We start from the raw sequence: 19,920 nt of genomic DNA on the forward strand, positions 1-19,920 counted from the left end.
AGTACTTGTGTCACTAGAATTGCCATTTAGGGGGATTTTACTTTTATGAGAGCATACTATTAAAATCTAGATAAAAAAATCTATAAAACAATATCGCACTAATTTATTTAAAATAAAAGAAATCGAACAATTATTGATGTTACCTAAAAATCAAATGCTAAAGGAGCAGTAAGTAGGCCAACATTCGCCTCCGAATGTGGGTATATATCAATTATTCGATAAATAAATTTAGGAATTAACAATTCAATCAATACCCTGATATGTTGGGTATTTTGTTACTTTACAGAGACTTATCTGACCCAGCAACAACCTATATTAAATGCAGCAAATATTAGCTTCACACATTTATGTAACCTCAAGTTATATCGGGTCATTGATCCGCTGCCTGCTTTACATTAGTTTGTGCTGATAAAGCACCAGCATTCATCAGCACAAAAAGTAGAGACTAACGAAATACTCAGATTCACTAGTGATTTTGTTTACATCTTTTGTCTTAAAAGTAAATTGCATAAAGAGCGGAATAAAGTTTTTTTGAATACAATTTATAGATTTACCGTGCCATTTACAGTCGCAGATAGAATTACAAATACATAAAATGAATTAAAGTGCTAGTTACATGCAAAAATCAGAATATCGTTATCACTTACGGTTTTAAATCGTATTTATTTTTAATCTTTTCAAAATAGTGTAGTGAGAGGGTGAAAATTACGTTTTGACAGCAGCTGTCGGGAAGGGGGGAGCGCTCACATGACTGTGTGAAGCGGAAGTACTGCGTCATCCCAACATGGCGTCGCACTGAGCTTGGAGATCAGAAACTAAACTATAAGTCGGTCAGCTGCACGCAGTTCGCTTCGAGACTCTCCACTGCAGTTCAAACATGTTCACACAGGAGGTAAGGTAAATATCCTGAAACATTACTACAAGCCAGAGGGAGCACGGCAGCGTCCAGAAAAACAACTTTGAAGACACCTCTGACGTCGCTTTGCATTTTCCAGGTAAACAACACTGTAAACCGACCAGTAAACAGTCTCGGATAGATCAGATGAGAGACAGTTTATATCGCTCTTTTGTTTAACGTTAGGATCTGTCAACAATGCTAAATGAAAGGTTGTTCCTTATTTTTGTAATTGAATGTTTTTCTTTTCCAATGTTGTGTTTTTTAAAAGAAAAAAAAAAACGTTTTCTGTGCCTTTTCTAAAGTAACTACATGAAATACCGCGCTATGTGTGTGTTTTTGCTGCTGTCATTGGAATATGTTGCTTAATCATCATCATCATGTCTGTACATAGACTAGTAGGTGCTATTGGTCAACACCAGGCATCAGATATCATCAGTCAGCAAAAACCGGTTCAGTTTTACTTTGATTCAGCTGACAATCTGCTGAAAGTAAATAAAGACTCTTTTGACATGTTATCCCACATAAATTATGAAGCTTTTGGTGGTGATTTTAATCTATTTACCATTTTAAACAACCCTAAACATTTACGTTCATAAATTACTTATCAAAATCGTGCACTAATGCCAATCTATGCCCACACAGTTTTCTTGCTACATTTTTTTTTTTCTACTCATCAATGTATTCACTCACATGACATTGTGGTGAGATTAATTCGCATCACGAGCTTGTGCCTAACGTTACTTCCCTCTCCATGTGTCTTCCTAATACATCTAAACTACACTCCTGACAAACTAAATTATAGATATAAATCATGACTTCTGTCACAGTGGAATCTATTCTAGAAAAAAGTCTTCTGGGCTTTAAACAAAGAGCTCTTTCAATATTCATCCTTGTCTTGCTTGTCTATATTTTAAATGGATTATCTCACACAAAACTAAGTAACAGTGGGGATCAAAAGTCCATGTTTAAAATCTTGGTTTAAAATGTAATTTAAACCCTGAAATAAATCATAATGGGATTTTGTAATACAATAAGGTAATACAAATTTTCAAACAAACAAAATAAAAGAAGCTTTGTACCAAATTGTAAGCATTTTCATCAGTCCCATGTTGAGGTTGAGATTAGAATGTGATCAATAATCGTTGTGTTTAATCAGTAGTAGACTTTGCTCTTGAGCCGTTAAACACTGTAGGCTAATGTCAATGGTTTTACTTCCCCTTCGGGTGTGATTGTGGTAGATCAAACCATCCATGTTCTAAGGAAGTGTTTGTATTTATATTTATGCAGTATTATTGCTAAGACTTTGATTTGTACTGGCACTTTCACTTTTTGTCATCTTTATACATGTATTTCTTCTGCAGCAGTGATGTCACGGACAGATGTTGCGGACACCACACCCTTCTTCTCAGATTATAATGAGGAGGAGGTGCCGGCTGACAATGGGGTGGGTTCACCTCAGCCCGAGGAGGAGGAGCCTGCCAGTGGAGTGTCTGAGAAGAGAGCTACATTGACTGTGATTGTACTCTGCTACATCAACCTGCTGAACTATATGGACAGATTCACTGTGGCAGGTAACCAGTGCTATTAGATCTCAGCTCATCAGTGCTGCTGCCAGACAATGCTGGCCTCCTTTTCATCCAGATCAAATGCACAAGACAAAGACACAAATCACTACGACCCATAAACAGCATGCTAGTGTGCTTTATGTTCATGGGATTGTTATTTTTGAATCACTTGTAAATCATATCACTAATTCTGAAAATTCATATTCAGTTTTTATGTGTTGTTTCTATGCAGTGTTATTTTAGTATTTGTTTTTTATAAACTGTTATAGTATTAATGCCAATTTAGAATTAGATTTATTTTTATATTTTAAGTTGTAGTCATTTTTGTTATGTAATTGTGGCATTTATATATATATATATATATATATATATATATATATATATATTTGTGTTTAGATTTAATTTATTTTTATTTCAGTTTTAGTCATTTTAATGCTTAGAGTTATTTGCCTTGGCACCATTTCTAATTTTCATTTTAAGTTTAAGTTGATCATCTAATATTTATTTATTAGTTAATATTTATTGATATGCAGAATATTTTTAATTACTTTGTTAACTAAACCTTAACATTTTCGTTCATATATTATTTATCAAAATAATCGTGCACACATGTATTTCAATGCTAATATTGTAGTTTTTTTTGTCCAACTTTTCTCCCTTTATTCATCACTATATTCACATTATTATTTTGTTTTAGCTTTATTTCCATAAATGAAAATGATTTGAATAGTTTTAGTTAACCATAAAAACACTGCTCTTTTGAGGTTATGTAATAGTAATAAAATAGCAAAAGTAAAGCAAAAAGAGATTTCTTGTTGGCTGCCTAATGTTCGATTTGCCTAATGTTTGATTTCAAGATTTAAAAACATTTAATGTGCAACAGCATATGAATTGGTCAGTATTAAAGCTGTGATAACAATAACCTTCCTCTCTTTCAGGTGTACTTCCAGACATTGAGCGTTTCTTTGCCATTAGTGATGGAAAATCAGGGCTACTTCAGACAGGTGAGCAGATTTATACCATGTAAAATTTGTTTTATTATTATTTATTTAATCATAAATTTTTTCATTCACTTTGTTCGATTCTTTATTGCCCTCAAGTCTTCATCTGCAGCTACATGTTCTTGGCTCCCGTGTTTGGATACCTGGGTGACCGGTACAACAGGAAGTTGATCATGAGTGTTGGCATTTTTTTCTGGTGTCTAGTGACACTTGCCAGCTCCTTCATTGGCAAAGAAGTAAGTCCTACACAAAACAGGGGTTAAACCTCACTCTTATATTTGAATACCATTTTACTCCAAGACAAAGCAATAGCTTTCAGTCTGTGATTCGGTGTCTCACATTCTGAAGTGTATTCATGATTTAAAATGTGATTTGTTGAGCAAACTAATAGGATAAATCCTCTTTCAGCATTTCTGGGCATTGTTGTTGACTCGAGGGCTAGTGGGTGTTGGAGAGGCCAGTTACTCCACCATTGCTCCCACCATCATCGCTGATCTGTTTGTCAAAGAGAAGAGGACCAACATGCTGTCCTTGTTCTACTTTGCAATCCCAGTGGGCAGGTGGGACCACACACACACACACACACACACACACAGATCGAGAACTGCCAGTCGAAAAACTGGTATTTAGGTTATTCACACTTTGTCAGCATGGTTACATTCTCACACTCTGTCACACACTGTTGCATTATCGGTTTTATTTCACACCAGGAAATTAAGTTGCATTTGTAAGTTTCCAGGCTGCTACAGTTGAGCACTTCTAAGGGCAAATGAGTCACTGGATTTGTTAAATGTTGTTCGAATAATTACTGGGCATTTCTCTGCCAGCATAAGCTGCAGTGTGGACCAGACTTCATCCCAATTCTCATTCAGTTCTGCTGGCTTTTCTTTCCTCAGTGGTCTGGGTTATATTGTGGGCTCAAAAGTGGATGAAATAGCTGGGGATTGGCACTGGGCTCTTCGGGTACGTCTGACGCACCAAACCTTTCACTGTTTATCTGTCTGTGGGTGGACTGCATAATACTCACTGCTTTCACCACAAAATCACACTTGGAGATAAAATATGATGGCAATTCTTTGTAATTTTCTCCCGCTTACTCTCATATCCTTTTTCTGTTTGTTTCACTTTCTTAGGTGACCCCTGGTCTGGGACTGTTGGCCGTGATTCTCTTGTTGTTTATGATTCAGGAACCGAAGCGCGGTGCCATCGAAGCTCGCCCGGAGCACACGCTGCACAGAACCAGCTGGGTCGTGGACATGAAAGCACTCTGCAGGAAGTGAGTCACTGAGAGCTCATGTTGCCTCTAAAGCATCATTTATAAGTCATGGCCTTTGCCTTAGATGTCACGCAGGGAAATTTTCAATATCTGATAATGCTGCTTGACCTGACTGAGGGTTTTTTCCTCAGCTATTAAGTTATTACTGCTGATAACACTGCAGCTGAGATATATAATCGTTAGCAATCACAAGCAATTTTTATCAGATTTCTGGGTAATTTTTATCATAAAGCTTAAGTAATGCTCTCGGTGACAGAGGTTTCCATTTTTTCGGCAATAGCCTGAAAGTCAGTGGGGTCCAAAACAACATTGGACCCCATTGACTTTCATTGTGCGTACAAAAAAACGCTGAAACATTTATATATATATATAATATATATATAATTTCAGTTACACAGTGACTGCTTGTTTCTTTGCTGAACTAAATGCTTTTTCCCATTTCCCCTTTTTTTTTTTGTTATTGTCTCAGTCCAAGTTTTATTCTGTCCACGTTTGGCTTCACTGCTGTGGCCTTTGTGACAGGATCACTGGCCCTGTGGGCCCCTGCCTTTTTATTCAGAGCAGGCGTCTTCATAGGAGAGAAGCAGCCGTGTTTAAAAATCCCCTGTGACAACTCGGACAGGTACCAGACCCTCATACACACAAATCTCTCTCTCTATAGATACACTCCATGATATTTGCGCCAACTTTTGTTTTGATTTTTAATGTCTTTGCAGTATTATGATACTGTTATGACATTACCATTTAGAGTACTGCGTTTGCACATGCCGTATTGTAAATGTACTTCTTCTAAGAACATGCACTGGCAATGTTCTTCTAATCTCTTCTGCTCTGCAGTCTGATATTTGGCGGCATCACAGTTTTGTCGGGCATCCTGGGCGTAGCGAGTGGAGTGCAAGCCAGCAAGATGCTGAGGACGAGAACCCCTCGAGCTGATCCACTAGTCTGTGCTGCAGGACTCCTCCTCTCTGCTCCCTTTCTCTATCTGTCCATCATGTTTGCCCAGGCTAGCACTTCAGCCACTTACGTAAGTCACTCATCTGACCTGGCTTTATCTGAAAGCTCTTTTTTTCTATTCCAGGAAATGTTTTTTTATTGACATCAGTGCGGCTGTTCTAGGGCAGTTTTATGTTGACCATAATAATGGTTTTACCAATATTTTATTTTCTCATCAGGTCTTTATCTTCCTGGGTGAGACATTCCTGTCAATGAATTGGGCCATTGTTGCAGATATCCTACTGGTGAGTTTCCCTTCCTCCCATTTAATCCACTACCAATTCTGAAAAATAATGAAAAGATGGTTTTATTTCATTATTCACTCACCCTAGTTGTTGTTGTTTTTTAATCCAAAATTAGATTTGTTTGAGGAAATGTTAATCAGTTACTGCCATTCAATGACTTTTAAAAATAAAAATGATGAAAACGGCACCATAAATGTAGTTAATATCACTGGCACACTATATTCAAGTAGTGGAACCACAGGAGGACTTAAAATGATTTCATTATATTAAAAAATGAATAAATAAAAATATGATTAAAATGCTAAAAATACAACAACAACAAAATCAAGAAGTCAACTTTTATTGCCCCATTAATGACTATTATTTTCTTGGAAATATGTGTGGAATAACATGAGGACTCTTTATTGATGTCCTTGTTTCTCTCTCTTTCTTTCAGTATGTTGTGATCCCTACACGCCGCTCCACCGCAGAAGCGTTTCAGATTGTGCTCTCGCACTTACTTGGGGATGCTATTAGCCCTTACCTCATAGGAGTGGTACGTCAATCTCACAAATGCACAGAAAAGTTCTGTTAGAAAGACATTTGAGGTTGCATGTGTTCTGTTTTTTCCCCTATTAAGGTGTCAGACTCGATAAAGGAGTCGGACTCATACATGTGGGAGTTTCGTTCACTTCAGATATCACTCCTGCTGTGCTCCTTCGTGGCTGTGGGGGGCGGAGCTTTCTTTCTTGCTACGGCCCTCTTCATTGAGAAAGACAGAGAACTGGCTGAGAACTACGTCCCCTCTGGTGAGTGATATATCACTAATGACATCACAGTCTTCTCTTATATTACAGGCCATTATTATAGGCCATCATTATTTTCAATGAATTTGCAATTTTATATATATATATATATATACACATATATATGTATATGTATGTATACATACATATATAATGCTTCCAAAATTCACTACACAATAATGAGTCTGTGAAGTGAATGAAGGTCTTTTATTTGATATGTCTATTTAAACATTTTAAACTTGTATATATTCATGAATGAGTGTAAACTCTATGAATTAAATGAGTGCAGCACGGTGCAAGAGTAATATCAACTGAAACTGAATCATAATTTTTATTTGCAGCTATTTCTTTTTAAATATTTTAAACCTTGTATAATATGATACATAATATGTTTGTTTGTCTGTCTCACTCTCACCTGGATCCGTTTTATAGCGAATTATGTGACCTTAAACACAATGTAGTGGCAAGTAGGGTTAGGGTTGTCAAAAGAACAGCAAAGTAGTAAACGCACACCTTATGAGGTGTTAAAGGGTAAAACTTGATGCAAAGAAAAAATAACTGCACATTTATTACCAATGTTTCGGCACAAGTAGCCTTTGTCAAGATATAATGTTAAGATTAGCATAAGCTCACTAAAGCACCTTTGTATACTTTTTTTTCAGATTTGCATTTGTATGCACAGTAAAAGTTATTTTAGCAATTTTGAACCACTGAATATTTTCTTTCAACTTTCATGTTCTCCAATCAGTTACTTTATCCTAGTCCTATTATTTGAGGTTGTGGATGACTCCTGACTTAACTCTGTACACAAAGTTCCTCCGGGGAAAAAAAAAAGTATCGTTTTATTTAACATTTAGTTTTATTGTTATCAGACATCAGTGTTATTTTAATGTAACTGAGATACTATTACTTTTATTACTATTTTGAATTAATTATTATATTCATATTTTCCATTTTAATTTTAAGTTTCATTTATTTTGAGTTTTTGTATTTGTATTAGACTTTAAGTCTAGATTGTATTATTGTTTAGTTTAAGTTATTCTAGTATTATACTAAGTGAAAATGTATAGATAAATGAGTAGTTATACTAAATAAAAATGGAAATTGCCAACTGATGTTTATTTTATTTCACTTTTTTTTTTTTTAATTTTTATGGTTTTAGTTAACTATAACTGACAGCACAAATGCAGTCCACAGCCATCAAGCTTTAAATATCATTCTTTCCTCCTTTATTGGACAAAATACTGATTGGTGGTTTACTTTAAAGCCCATTTATCCTTTATTTGTTATTATAATACTTATTCCCATGCTGATTTTTCAGTGTCATTGCAGGCACTTTAGAAATCTAATATACTGATGTCTCTTTGTTTTCCAGATGACGCACCAATTGTTGTTCCAAAGAGAGGCAGGTCCACTAAAGTGTCAGTGTCAAGTGTTTTAATTTGAGATGATGCAAGAATTTGGATGCTTTTTATCATGGGGAACAACATTCTGATTGGCTTTGGCAGACAGAGCCAGTGCCGTCAGTAGCCAATCCTGGAGCAGTGTCAGACATGTAATCACTGATTGGACAATCTCCACAATATGGAGTTTTATAGTAATTTATTATGCACATATTTTTTGTTATTGTCTTTAACGCCAACATTGATTTTGGGTACATTAAGAACTAACAAAAAATCAGGAACATCGTACCTGGAAGTCATGTGTGCCATCAACCATTCTGCTTTTCACCCGGAGAAGTCCTGCGGGAGGAGACAGAGGGACACATGAGACATGGAACGAAGAGGTTATGTTCTTCACTTTTAATTAACTCATCTAGCTACGGTTTACGTTTCGAGTTTAAAGTACATTTTTGACCTTTTTTATTGGAGGGGACCTGAATTGATTTTTTTTTTCAAATCGCTCACTCTCAAACTGTTTTCATCAAAACTAGCAGATGTCTGTGATCTGACTTTCCACTTTCTTCTTGTTTAAATGTTTTCTTCAATACTACATTTGAGCTGTCTGAGTCTTTTTAGGACAGATGAAGAAAACAAACACTAATGTTACCATGGCATGATTCAGATACTAATTAGTTTGATATTTTTTTAAATAATGTTGTTACATATATTTTTGTTGCAATGGCCTGGTTCATGGCATGTTTTAATGTGCCATTTTTTACTGTAATTATTCTTTTCTTTTTTTAAACAAAGGCAGTTTTTAGTGCATTCCCTCTGCTGTGATTGTTTCCCAGGGGATACTTTTAACATCATTTACAAACTTGCTTGCTAATCTTGTTTTGAAACTTTTCTAAATATTAAATTAGCAATGTAATCTTATTTGTGTCTTTTTGATTTTTTTGAATCTTTAAATCTGTTACTCTCTTTGCCATCTTAATAATGGCAAGTCCAACTTTTTTAAAACTTCTTTATCTCTCTGTCTCTTGCATATTTGCGTTCTTTCTCTCTGCAGTGGCAACGATGACGATCATAAGGTTTTTCAGTTGCTGTGGTTTCCTGTTTGTAGGTGGGATATAGAGATGCAAGCCTGTTTGGTAAATTTGCTGTGAAAATTAGTCTCGTGAATGACTTATGAAAACTGAAGAGCCTGAATCGAAACATGCATTCTCCGTGAAGTGGAGCATTTGCTGGTTGTTGTTGTGCTTGTGAGAATATACTTTTACCTATATGTCATTCCTGTCAATTGTGTTTGTGTAGGCTACAAGAAAATGCCACAAGAGTGGGAGGCAAGACTGAGAAATTATGACTCACTGGCCGCCATAAATGAGGCACGGAGTTATCTCTTTCAGCTCTACACAGACAGTTTTATGTTTGAAGTGTTATTTGACGTGAAGTCAAGGAAAAAACTTGTTTAACTTTATTGTGACATTATAAAGCATTACTATTGTCTTTCAAAACGACCAGTTAATATTATTATTTGACATTGAAAAAAAAGTCTGATTTTGTTCTAATGTGCTCAAATTCTCATCCTAATGAAAGATCTTTTGATAATCTACAATGTTTGAAAACAGGTTTTACAGAAAATCAGGCCTTAGTGGTCTGGGTTATGTTCTCTAACATCTGACAAATGATAAAAATTAAGAAAAACTAAAACAAGCAATCAAATCTGCATGACAACAGAAGAGCAAGAAAGCGAACCTTCAGATATATGAGAGAGAGAGAGCAGCCAGTTAAAGAGATGAAAAGGGGGGAGAAAAGATGCTGACTGGTGCAAGTGATGGAACAGCGCTTTCAATGAGCCTATGAGGAGGCAGAGAGCAAGTGCAGCGAGGAGAGAAACCTAAAAGTTAAGTTCTTTGCAGCAAAGGCCCTATAGATCAGGACGCACCTCAACGGCTCGTATGAATTGATAAAACGTAAGGAACCTCTCAGCAGATATGAGAGTATTAATAGACTGACTACCCGGGATTGTTCAAGTTTGGGCTGGGGGGTCATTTAGTAAACGGAGGGACAAATAGTGATTTGTGTGGGAGGAAGAATAAAAAATGGTGGCACCTTCATAGTGAGCTGTGAGTTAGGTGTGATTTTTACCATCTACAGCGTGCGTGTGAACTGGTCTCCAGTTTGGTTGCAGGTTTCTGCTGAGCAGAAAGTGTGGTGTCTTGATTTGACTTGACTTTGCTGCTTCTGATAGGTAAGCTTTTTACTTTTTCTATTCACCAAGTAAAACTGTGACACAATAATATGTGGAATACTCTCAACGTTTTCAGTGATACGATACAGAGAGCTTGAGTTTGAGCAAAGTAATACTCATTTACATTTCGATTTCTACAAACTGAAACGCCACAAACTCTAGAGATCCGATATGATCATTGGAGATGAGGAACTTTGCAGTCCAAACTTTACGGTCAAACTTTTGGTTTTCTTCTGTGCAAGTAACATGTTATTGAGCACTAACGTGAAGAGCTTAAAAAATGAATTTAAATGGTGACTTTTCTTAATTTTGGGTGTGGACTTCATATAAAGAAAATAAACAGGTTTTTTTTTAGTTCATCACATTATTTCGAAGTTTAATTTACTAGCTCAGTCACAAACTGACTGATACAGTATTAGCTGGCTTGTTATATGGCTGTAGTTTGATAATGATCGAAGGGTCTTCAACCGCAAATGAAACCTCGTTATTAAACTCAATTTCCGTTGTCAAGCCAATTGCATTTTTGCTCTTAGTTTTTTTTTCTCTTACGCCTTTTCTCAATGCATGCATTGGAGTTACGGATACTTTTATAATTTTATGCTTATAAATTAGTAGTCCTGTTATGTTGGATTTGTTCATTATGAGTTTGTGGTTTGATTTGTCAAAATGACCATAATAAAGTATTGGGTGCAAAGAACATGCCAAATTTAAATGTACTTAAAATAAGAAGTGTAGGCCATCTGCTTTTTGGGCTTCTGGGTTGTAGTTCTCTATAACTTGACAGCTCTAGGATTAAGAGAGGCTCAAACCTCTCATAATATGTCGTTTTTTCTTCGTCTAACTGCAAAATACAGGAAATCCGTTTCCTGGCACTGAATGCAACCACAGACAGCCACACACTTGCATATATAAAGGTGTGTATAAACTTGCAAGAAAGGTGATGCCGAGTGTAATTTCGCAGATTGAGAATTTGACTGATTAAAATCAGTTAAACGTATCATCTGAAAAGAGCTGACTTCTCAGAGATTTTTAGAAATGTTACAGAGAAGAAGAGCCTGTTTCCACTAAAATGAACACAGTGATTTATGGTGAGGTAATCAGGAATTAGTTTTCTATCTGAGAGTTATACGTAATGGTGTTAAATTAGCTGATACACGCAGACACACACACACACACACACATATATATATATATATATAGACTGGCGTTCAAAGAATACTGAAAAAACAATTTACACAACTGTTTAAGATCTATAATAATAAAAAAAATGAATGTTTTTTATCAGCAAATCATTATATTAGATTGATTTTTGAAGGATTATGTAACACTGAAGTCTGGAGTAATTATGCTGAAAATTCAGCTTTGCATAAATTATTTTGAATTGTCATTTGAATTGTAAAATTTTTTCCCAAATAAAATGCAGCCTTGGTGAGCATAAGAGACTTCTTTCAAAAACATTAAAAAATCTTACTGATCCCAAACTTTTGAACGGCAGTGAATATATATATATATATATGTGTGTGTGTGTGTGTATGCATATGTGTATGTGTCTATATATATTAGCAAGTTTATATTAAGTGCTGTTCAGGCCAAATATCTAAAATAAAATCCTTTACATGAGTTTGTAAAACTAACATATTGAGTACTAACTTTAGGTTTTAACTTTATTTATTTTTATGTGGTCACATTAAAATGGTCTTGAAAATTTTATCGTACTTTCATAATTTATATTTATGCATATCAAGTTTCTTTTTTGTGTGTGTATGTTCTTTTAGATTTTTTTTTACCCTTGTCGAAACCTAAAACATGAAAAAATATATAGCAAAAACGTGAGAATTACATATTTGAAATTATAATAATCTAAAAAAAGAGTTTATTTTCTATTAAAAGTTGCATTATTTGTTAATCATGAAGGCAACGGTATCAGTGAAGAGTGAAATCAGACGTGATGAATAAAGAGAAAGATAAATATCACTTATTCAAATATTTTAATAATGAGTCAAAATGTGAAAATAATTATCTTTGTGAACTTATGATGCACAAAATGCTATAGCTATAAAATAATCTTTAGCAGGGAGTTTGGCGCGGAGTTCATTTTATTCCAAAAATGTTTCAAATGTAATTTCCACAAAACACTATCAATCCTTTATTTGAGATGCAATAGACATTACAGGTGAGTTTTTATATATATTTATTTATATATATATATATATATATATATATATATATATAATTATTGTTTATGCTATATTTGACATTGTCTAAAGTCAAATTAGACTAATTTTTGTTTTACTAAATGATCACAGAGCTAAAACAGAAACTGACTTGTACATATTTTGTTTAAAAATTGGGATTTGGGCTGAAACTGTTCTAGTTGAAGAAACATTCTTATTTTCAAGATATGTTTTCTCGAAAAACTATACTCCTACTTTTTGGTTTTATTGGAGTTGAGATGTTTTTACTGGAAAACAAGGTGATACTGATTAAGAATAGGATTTGTCCAGTGTCCAAGCAAATGATTAGTCAAAACAACAACACTGTTAGAAGTTCTGAAAGACAAAGATGCATATTTTAAATAAACAATAAAGCCTTTTTTAAGATTTATGAGATTTAATTAATTGTAAAAATCCATCAGATTGAATTGAATAATCCTTATGTATTTTAATTGATTAAGGATTGTGTCAGTTAGGCTACTCCAAATACATAAGGATTCACTTCAATCTGATGGATTGATGCATTATTAATTACATTTGCTTAAATCTTAAAAATTAGAATTATTTAGTTTGTGTACACACCCGGAGAGATGCAAGCTAGTTAAGGGATGTAAATGTGCATGACGGAAATTAAAAAATGTAGTTCTTCAAATTTAAGAAGAATATATTAAGTGATAAAAAAAAAAAAATAAATAAATTATGAGAAACGTTTTAAAAAAGCTCATGATAGATCTGGATCTTCAGCTGTTTTAAAAATTTGTGTCGCTACATGAAAGAGCATCTAAACAAATCATCTCACTGTTATTTCATTTGTATAATTAAAATAGGTCAGTTTCATACAAACCGAATGAAATGAGTTCACCTAATTTTCATTTGCTGCTGCTTTATTTGTGCAAAATGAGCAAACATTTCTCTGTGTTAGTCACACTAACCTGAAACCACAGATTCAGAAGAGGGTTGTTGCTCTCCGTTATGACCTAGGCCTAATACTACCATAATCGATGTTCTCACATTGTCTTCTCAGTTATGGACTCCACTTCACTGCTGTCTGTAGTAGGCGGGGCTCTCTTCCTGTCAATCATACTTGCAACCAGTCTTTGTACATACTGCTTGCGGTATAAACAACCGAGTAAGTCCTCCTAACTCTCTTTAATAATGCTAATAATAAAAAAATGTATCGTCAAAGCTTCATGCTAAAAAGGATGTAGGCCTATTTGTGATATATTTCAATTAAACAAACTGTACAACCTGACTTCGCACAACTCTCAAATGACCCAAGATAGATTCGTTAGTTAGACTCTGCTTTCTACACCTGCTAGTATTTTAAACAATGGGCTGTCTGAATACTTGATTCTGATTGGCTGAAAGGTGCACAATTAAACTGTACAGCTCAGATCCGTTGAGTTCGGTAAAGCTGCAGTTCCCTCCGAATCTGTAACCATTCCTCCTTCATCGCTTTAAAATACAGCATTCTGTGCAGAATTCAAATGGGTCCATTATGTTTTGTGGTCTGCGCCGACACGTGATCTTCTACTGTATCTCTGGACCGGAGCAGACTGTTTGCGCACTGCGGGAGTTTGCATGACTAATTTGAAACCAGACTTTATTTGCCCCAATGAAAAGCATTTACACTGTCTGAATCGTTCCCTATCCCATATATAACGCACTATGTGCTATATAGTCTACCATGTAGAAAATAGTAAATGTGTGAACAAATGACTGATTTTAGCAGCAGCTTCAGCATCTGTTTCTAACGTATAAGGGCTAGACGCTTTAGATCCTAGAGAGCATTTGATTGGACAGAAAATCTGATGAGAAGCTGAGTGTTGTCATCAGAGTGATGTCATCAGAATCATTGATCCATATTTGCAGAAGTGAGAGACTAAGTTTTGAATGTGTATATCTTCTAAATGCGAATTTTGTCATTGTTTTGGAGCACACTAGATAACAGTAAGGCTAAAATATTAAAGGGATAGTTCACCCAAAAATGAAATTTCTGTCAGTATTTACTCACCCTCATGTTGTTCCAACCCCATAAGACATTAGTTCATCTGCAGAACACAAATTAAGATATTTTTCATGAAATCTGAGAGCTGGATCACTCCTCCATACTTGTCCATAGGCTTCTTGAGGAATTGAAATTTGCCGGCCTCGAAAAGTTATTAAAGACATTGTAAATAGTCCAAGTGACTGCAGTGGCTCAACTTTATCAAGCGACGAGAACACTTTTTGTGCGCAAAAACAAAACAAAAATAACAACTTTATTTTAAATATTCACTTCCTTCTCTCTCGCACTCAAGTCAGGTTACTAGTTTAACAGCGCATGATCTGTTGTTGTACGTCTCACGCATCAACACATGACCAATAGTGGCCAATAGTGACCCTACATGTGACGTATCTCTACGCAATTACACTAGTTTAGCTGAATAGAGAAGAAAGTGAATAGTTGAAATAAAGTTGTTATTTATGTTTGTTTTTGCGCACAAAAAGTATTCTCGTCACTTGATAAAGTTAAGATTGAGCCACTGTAGCCATTTGCTACATTTGGTTAGTATTTTAACGATGTCTTTAATAACTTTTCGAGGCCGGCAAGTTTCAATCCCTCAAGAAGCCTACAGACTAGTATGGAGGAGTGATCCAGCTCTCAGATTTAATCAAAAATATCAGCTCTCAGATTTAATCAATAATGTCTTACGGGGTTGGAACAACATGAGGGTGAGTAAATACACACAGAATTTTCATTTTTGGGTGAAATAACCCTTTAATATTAAAAGCCAAAAAATGTAATTGAAGCGCGCGCACACACGTCACTAGCACACAGGAGCACAGAAATTTATCAACGCTGCCCCACAAATTTATTATTAATTTATTAATAATATAGAATATAACATAAAACTGAATCGCTACAATAAATTTACATCGCTATTCTTAATTAGTTAAACTCACAGCTCTGTTTAAAAGAGAGAGACGCTGAACAGATACGGGTACTCATCTTTCATCCCTCGCTCTTTTGATTATTAATTCAAATAAATGCTACAATTTACTCATTCAAATAAATGTATTCTTACTCACTATACTTTATCTCTGTGTCTGATTCAAAGTGGGCAGATTGCTAGATCTAACAAGCCGTAACCGAGGAAAATAACTGTCAATTTTACCCTCCCGGTCAAATATTGTTCTGCAAACATCAATAACAGCTTTAAGTTGTCAATGCTGACAAATGGCCATGGTATAAGCGGTATAATTCACAGATAGTTGTGCATAAAACTATTTTCATGCACTTCGCGGACCATCCGGTTCACGGCCGGTACTTAATGCCTCCACGTCGTGCATTAAAATCATTATCTAATTCTGTTAGCCCAACTTTGTAAAAAAAAACTATTTAACTTTTAAGGTGAATGCATAATAATTAAAATCCATTGTAAAAGTATCATGCCATTGTTTAGTTTGTTTATGTGATATATTTTATTCACTTTACAGCATCCATCCCTCAGAGGTCCAGTGACTCCAGTCCAGCACCGTAAGAAATAAAATCTTGCTTAGCTGTTTTACAAATTTTGACATATAAAGGATCTTGTCTGCTACACTATTATATCAGTCCTAATTATCATATACATCTACATAATGTTTTTGTTTTAATGTGTTTGAAGCTGTATATGTATGTTTGCTCAACATTGTCTCTCTTCGAACAGATTTGTGATTCGGCATCCCCAGTCGACATGTAAATAATTTGTCCTTTCTTCTAATACACAACAAAACCCATAAATTATTGTATAATCTGCATACAAATACATGCTTTTATCCTCCATTATTATTCAGATGTGCCCCATCAAGACACTCACAGGATTGGCAGTATACCTTACCCACTAGCCAAGTGAGTTTACACACAAACAAAGATATACTCACAGACTGTGTTGTGCTCCAGTGTGTTAATAATCACTCTTCCCTCAGTTCACTTAGTTCCCCATCTATTACTGTCACAAAGCTGCCCTCCTGTCCTCCCTCAGAAAGTGAGTAAGATACAGTCATGGCCTTTGAGACAATATGATAATCGAACAGCTCCTGTGCAATGTAAAAATAAAATAATAACAGCACCATATAGTATTTTCTTTACTCTTTACAATGTTTGCCATTGACTAAAAGGTGCTATGCAAGTAAATGATGAGAAGTCATATTATTAAGGCATGCATTTCCATTTTTTGTCTCTGTAGCTGGAAGTCAAGCCAGTTATGTGAATCAAAGCGGGGAGGAGGGAAGCAACAATCAAGTCGAAGACCATGGTAGGAAATCGAATTACACATTTTTGAGTAGTAGTGTAGTGTATTGTAATTGTGCCTTATACATGTAACTGAGTTATTGGTGACATGGAATATCTTTGTGAGTAAACAAATGTGTGTACATTAGAGTTTGACTGGATAATAATCCAGAATATGTGATTCTTCTCTAGACAGTGAAGATGAACTGAACAGGAACTACATGTAAGAATAGCACTCATTCCTGATCCCAAATCTTCACAAGTTGTTCCAAACTATTAGTTAGGCTAAATCTGAAAAAAAAAAAAAATATGTGTATGAAACTGAAGGAAAATACATATGTTTGTCCTTCCAGTATTGTGCTTCCAGAATCCCCAGGCACACAGGCTTCATCCCACAGTTCAGGTAAAAGATCTGAGATTACACAAGGATAGGAATTTATTTACGTTTTGTTTAAATATAAATAAAATCATCAGAAGATTCTATTTGACAATTTATCTAATTTTGTAGAGAAAACTTATATCAATGAAGAGATAAGTGGCTCTGAGGATGACTCTAACTCAGGTAGGGTTACTACATGCTGAAAATAATTGCACAGCTGCAATACATATAGTTATATAATTATTTAAGATTCAACTCATTTTCAAAAAGTCAATTTAATTTAAATGTGACATATAATGAAAATCTTGTGCTATAACCGGGTCCCTGGTGCATCTCCCCAACCCACAAAACGTGAAAAGTGACAACCTTGTAACTTTGTTTTGGTAAACCTTTCTCTGCATATGTAAGAAAATAAGCTGATCGGATTTCACTCCCCTTCTGACATGGGAAGGGGATTCTTTTATAATATTACCACCCCTTAATTGCCATTTGGCTTTCGCAAGCGACAGTGTAACCAGTTCTGCAATGGCAAAAGTTTGAGTAAAGCATGCAAACTGTTCTGTCGTTGGCTGTACAGATGAGTAGGCTATAACACTATTTAGACTAGAGTTTATTTTTAACGGAAATCCCCCAGAAACAGATGAATCTATAGGGGCTTTCGCACCGGATAGTTCAAGGAACAGTTCTAGGAACCATCCACCAGGCTGTTTCCCCGATACTAGTGGTTCCATAGCAACGTTTGGTTTTCCTGGTTGCATTCACAGCGCCAGTAGGAACTCTGAAGTGACGTAAGCCGCGCTTGTTGTTTTGACGACGCAGAGAGAGAACGCCTGAGCACACAGCGCTCCCATTATCCATCTTCATTAACTTGGTTTATGCTCTGTTTAACAATCCCGTCTATGTTAATAAATAGAACTTTTATACATAGAAAATAGACAGGAATGAAAAATGACTAGTTTATAAGCCGTGTGTGGTTGAGGTCGCTAGTTGAGCTGAGCAGAAATACATTTTAAGGTCGCTAGCTGAGCAGAAATACATGTTTGGCTTGTCAATGTCCCCTCAAAGTCAAGTTGGATTTTCTCTTCAGCATAAGGTTAAGATGTGCATCTATCACTGTTTTCTATTTTGGTAGAGTTGGTTTCTGGAGTTAACGTTAGTTTCGTTCCTAGTTCCTGTGGTGCAAATGCGCCAAAACCGGGAACTTCCACCAACTATGAAAAGGTTCCTCAGGTGCGAAAGCCCTAATGTAACACCAACAACTATCGTACAAATATAAATGGTCTACTAACCGTTCAGAAACGTCCTGGTGTGTCTACAAGTCACAACCTCTTCCAGAGTCTCCCTGTAAGGCTGAACAAAGCTGGTTATTTCTGGGATTTTGGATGAGAGAGAATTCGTGTGTTTTATCCGAAAATCTGCCATCTTCTGAACTGTGGCGGGGAGTAGCAGCACATTTGCATTTAAAGGGACACACTCAAAAACGAAGCGTTTTTGCTCACACCCCAAAAGGGGCAAATTTGACAAGCTACAATAAATGATCTGGGGGGTATTTTGAGCTGAAATTTCTGACACATTAGATTTATATTACATCTTGTGAAAAGGGGCATAATATGTCACATTTAAGTTAAAGTGACTTAAACATCAAAGTTGATTGTACTTAAAAATTTAAGCCAGCAACTTTTTTACATTGTGTGAATGCTGTGGTGTTTTTACAGACTGTCACGATTATGAAAATTTACGGAATTCTTCAGAGCCCCATAACCAAACCTCTCGTAAGTGATTTAAAAAAAAAAAAAACTTCTACAAACTTTCAAAGTTTTTCTTTTTACATGGATAATCAGTGGACAAACAAAATGTTGATGATTAAGTGACATCAATTCATAAGCTTTAGCACTATACTTGAAGTTCACGTGAACTGAGTTATACAGTTACATGAATAGCAATACTGATTCATTTGTCTAACTTTTATATATATATAAATGCTCAACCCTAATAAATATTATTTTTCATTTTCATAATCCTTCCCTCCAACAGGTCTGTCCCGTGGAAGTGTGAGCAGTGATGATGATCGGGGCAGCTCTGATTATGTCAACACAGAGCCTAACTTATTATGATCCAGGTACAACACAGCTCTCAAATTTACTGTCCTTCCCTGTCTGACATTTTTGAATTTTTCAATAAACCAATAAAACTTTTTCTCCAGGATTTACCTTTTATCAAGTGAGGTGGTTAGAGGCCTGAAAATCATCCCGTGTCTCCAGATATACCCATGCTTTGAATTTTGAAGTGGAGCACCACCAAGAAAGCATTGAACCACTGCCACCTCACAGAAAACTCCACTTCCTCCCTCTATCTTGCTGACGATACCTGAGAATATCTTTTTTTTACATATTTGCTGTTTACTACGCAACGCATCCAGGCTTTTGCCGCCAAAAATGAGTGCAGAGAATCTCTTTGTAATATACAGCTTTTATACAGTCAAATGTTTATAACATTTAGTTATTGGTTTGTAAATGTGGAAATAAAGTTAATCACTAATTTACATCGTGTCTGTTGCTATAATATGGACAGAAATTTAATGTAAGAAAAACTTGAAAGGCATTTTCTGACACTGAATGCAGTAAAAATAAAAATCTTTTTATAAAAGAATTACATTTAAAACAAATCATGAGAC

General features: G+C 35.4%; 2 protein-coding genes and 1 long non-coding RNA gene across 5 annotated transcripts; 2 read left to right on the top strand and 1 right to left on the bottom strand.

Annotated features, from left to right (window-relative positions):
• Nucleotides 1–752: 752 nt before the first annotated feature.
• Nucleotides 753–9,084, top strand: spns1 (SPNS lysolipid transporter 1, lysophospholipid). 2 transcript variants are annotated; one of them, XM_039687724.2, is made up of 13 exons: nucleotides 753–995; nucleotides 2,260–2,469; nucleotides 3,402–3,467; nucleotides 3,564–3,700; nucleotides 3,873–4,024; nucleotides 4,361–4,427; nucleotides 4,598–4,740; nucleotides 5,210–5,362; nucleotides 5,578–5,767; nucleotides 5,916–5,981; nucleotides 6,418–6,516; nucleotides 6,601–6,769; nucleotides 8,142–9,084. In XM_039687724.2, exons 2-13 carry the CDS (start codon nucleotides 2,265–2,267, stop codon nucleotides 8,210–8,212), a joined length of 1,518 nt encoding a protein of 505 aa, XP_039543658.2. In that variant the 5' UTR covers nucleotides 753–995; nucleotides 2,260–2,264; the 3' UTR covers nucleotides 8,213–9,084. The 2 variants fall into 2 exon arrangements, with proteins under 2 accessions (XP_039543658.2, XP_039543659.2); XM_039687725.2 differs by having other exon boundaries at nucleotides 2,263–2,469.
• Nucleotides 5,763–13,685, bottom strand: LOC148982004 (uncharacterized). Its single transcript, XR_016155100.1, has 3 exons — nucleotides 13,545–13,685; nucleotides 8,459–8,508; nucleotides 5,763–6,019 (listed from the first exon to the last, which is right to left on the bottom strand). It is a non-coding gene; the product is annotated as an uncharacterized LOC148982004 (long non-coding RNA).
• lat (linker for activation of T cells) lies at nucleotides 9,943–19,788 on the top strand. 2 transcript variants are annotated; one of them, XM_039687739.2, is made up of 14 exons: nucleotides 9,943–10,399; nucleotides 11,254–11,313; nucleotides 13,637–13,741; nucleotides 16,093–16,132; nucleotides 16,305–16,333; nucleotides 16,432–16,486; nucleotides 16,564–16,622; nucleotides 16,824–16,892; nucleotides 17,060–17,090; nucleotides 17,221–17,270; nucleotides 17,376–17,429; nucleotides 18,962–19,018; nucleotides 19,281–19,365; nucleotides 19,450–19,788. In XM_039687739.2, exons 3-13 carry the CDS (start codon nucleotides 13,639–13,641, stop codon nucleotides 19,358–19,360), a joined length of 627 nt encoding a protein of 208 aa, XP_039543673.2. In that variant the 5' UTR covers nucleotides 9,943–10,399; nucleotides 11,254–11,313; nucleotides 13,637–13,638; the 3' UTR covers nucleotides 19,361–19,365; nucleotides 19,450–19,788. The 2 variants fall into 2 exon arrangements, with proteins under 2 accessions (XP_039543673.2, XP_088984560.1); XM_089128434.1 differs by lacking the exon at nucleotides 11,254–11,313 and having other exon boundaries at nucleotides 9,945–10,121; nucleotides 10,306–10,399.
• The last annotated feature ends 132 nt before the right edge of the window (nucleotides 19,789–19,920 follow it).

This window comes from Pimephales promelas, chromosome 3, assembly GCF_988280905.1.
Source record: "Pimephales promelas chromosome 3, fPimPro1.hap1.1, whole genome shotgun sequence".
Lineage (NCBI taxonomy): Eukaryota > Metazoa > Chordata > Actinopteri > Cypriniformes > Leuciscidae > Pimephales > Pimephales promelas.

What these genes read in the sequence shown, in the direction of transcription:
- spns1 (XM_039687724.2), top strand. Translation starts at nt 2,265, where the DNA reads ATGTCACGGACAGATGTTGCGGACACCACACCCTTCTTCTCAGATTAT. An exon ending in TTGTTGCAGATATCCTACTG is followed by an intron (nt 5,982 to 6,417) that starts GTGAGTTTCCCT and finishes TCTTTCTTTCAG; the next exon opens with TATGTTGTGATCCCTACACG. An exon ending in GCCCTTACCTCATAGGAGTG is followed by an intron (nt 6,517 to 6,600) that starts GTACGTCAATCT and finishes TCCCCTATTAAG; the next exon opens with GTGTCAGACTCGATAAAGGA.
- lat (XM_039687739.2), top strand. Translation starts at nt 13,639, where the DNA reads ATGGACTCCACTTCACTGCTGTCTGTAGTAGGCGGGGCTCTCTTCCTG. An exon ending in CTTGCGGTATAAACAACCGA is followed by an intron (nt 13,742 to 16,092) that starts GTAAGTCCTCCT and finishes TTCACTTTACAG; the next exon opens with CATCCATCCCTCAGAGGTCC. An exon ending in GCCCCATAACCAAACCTCTC is followed by an intron (nt 19,019 to 19,280) that starts GTAAGTGATTTA and finishes TCCCTCCAACAG; the next exon opens with GTCTGTCCCGTGGAAGTGTG.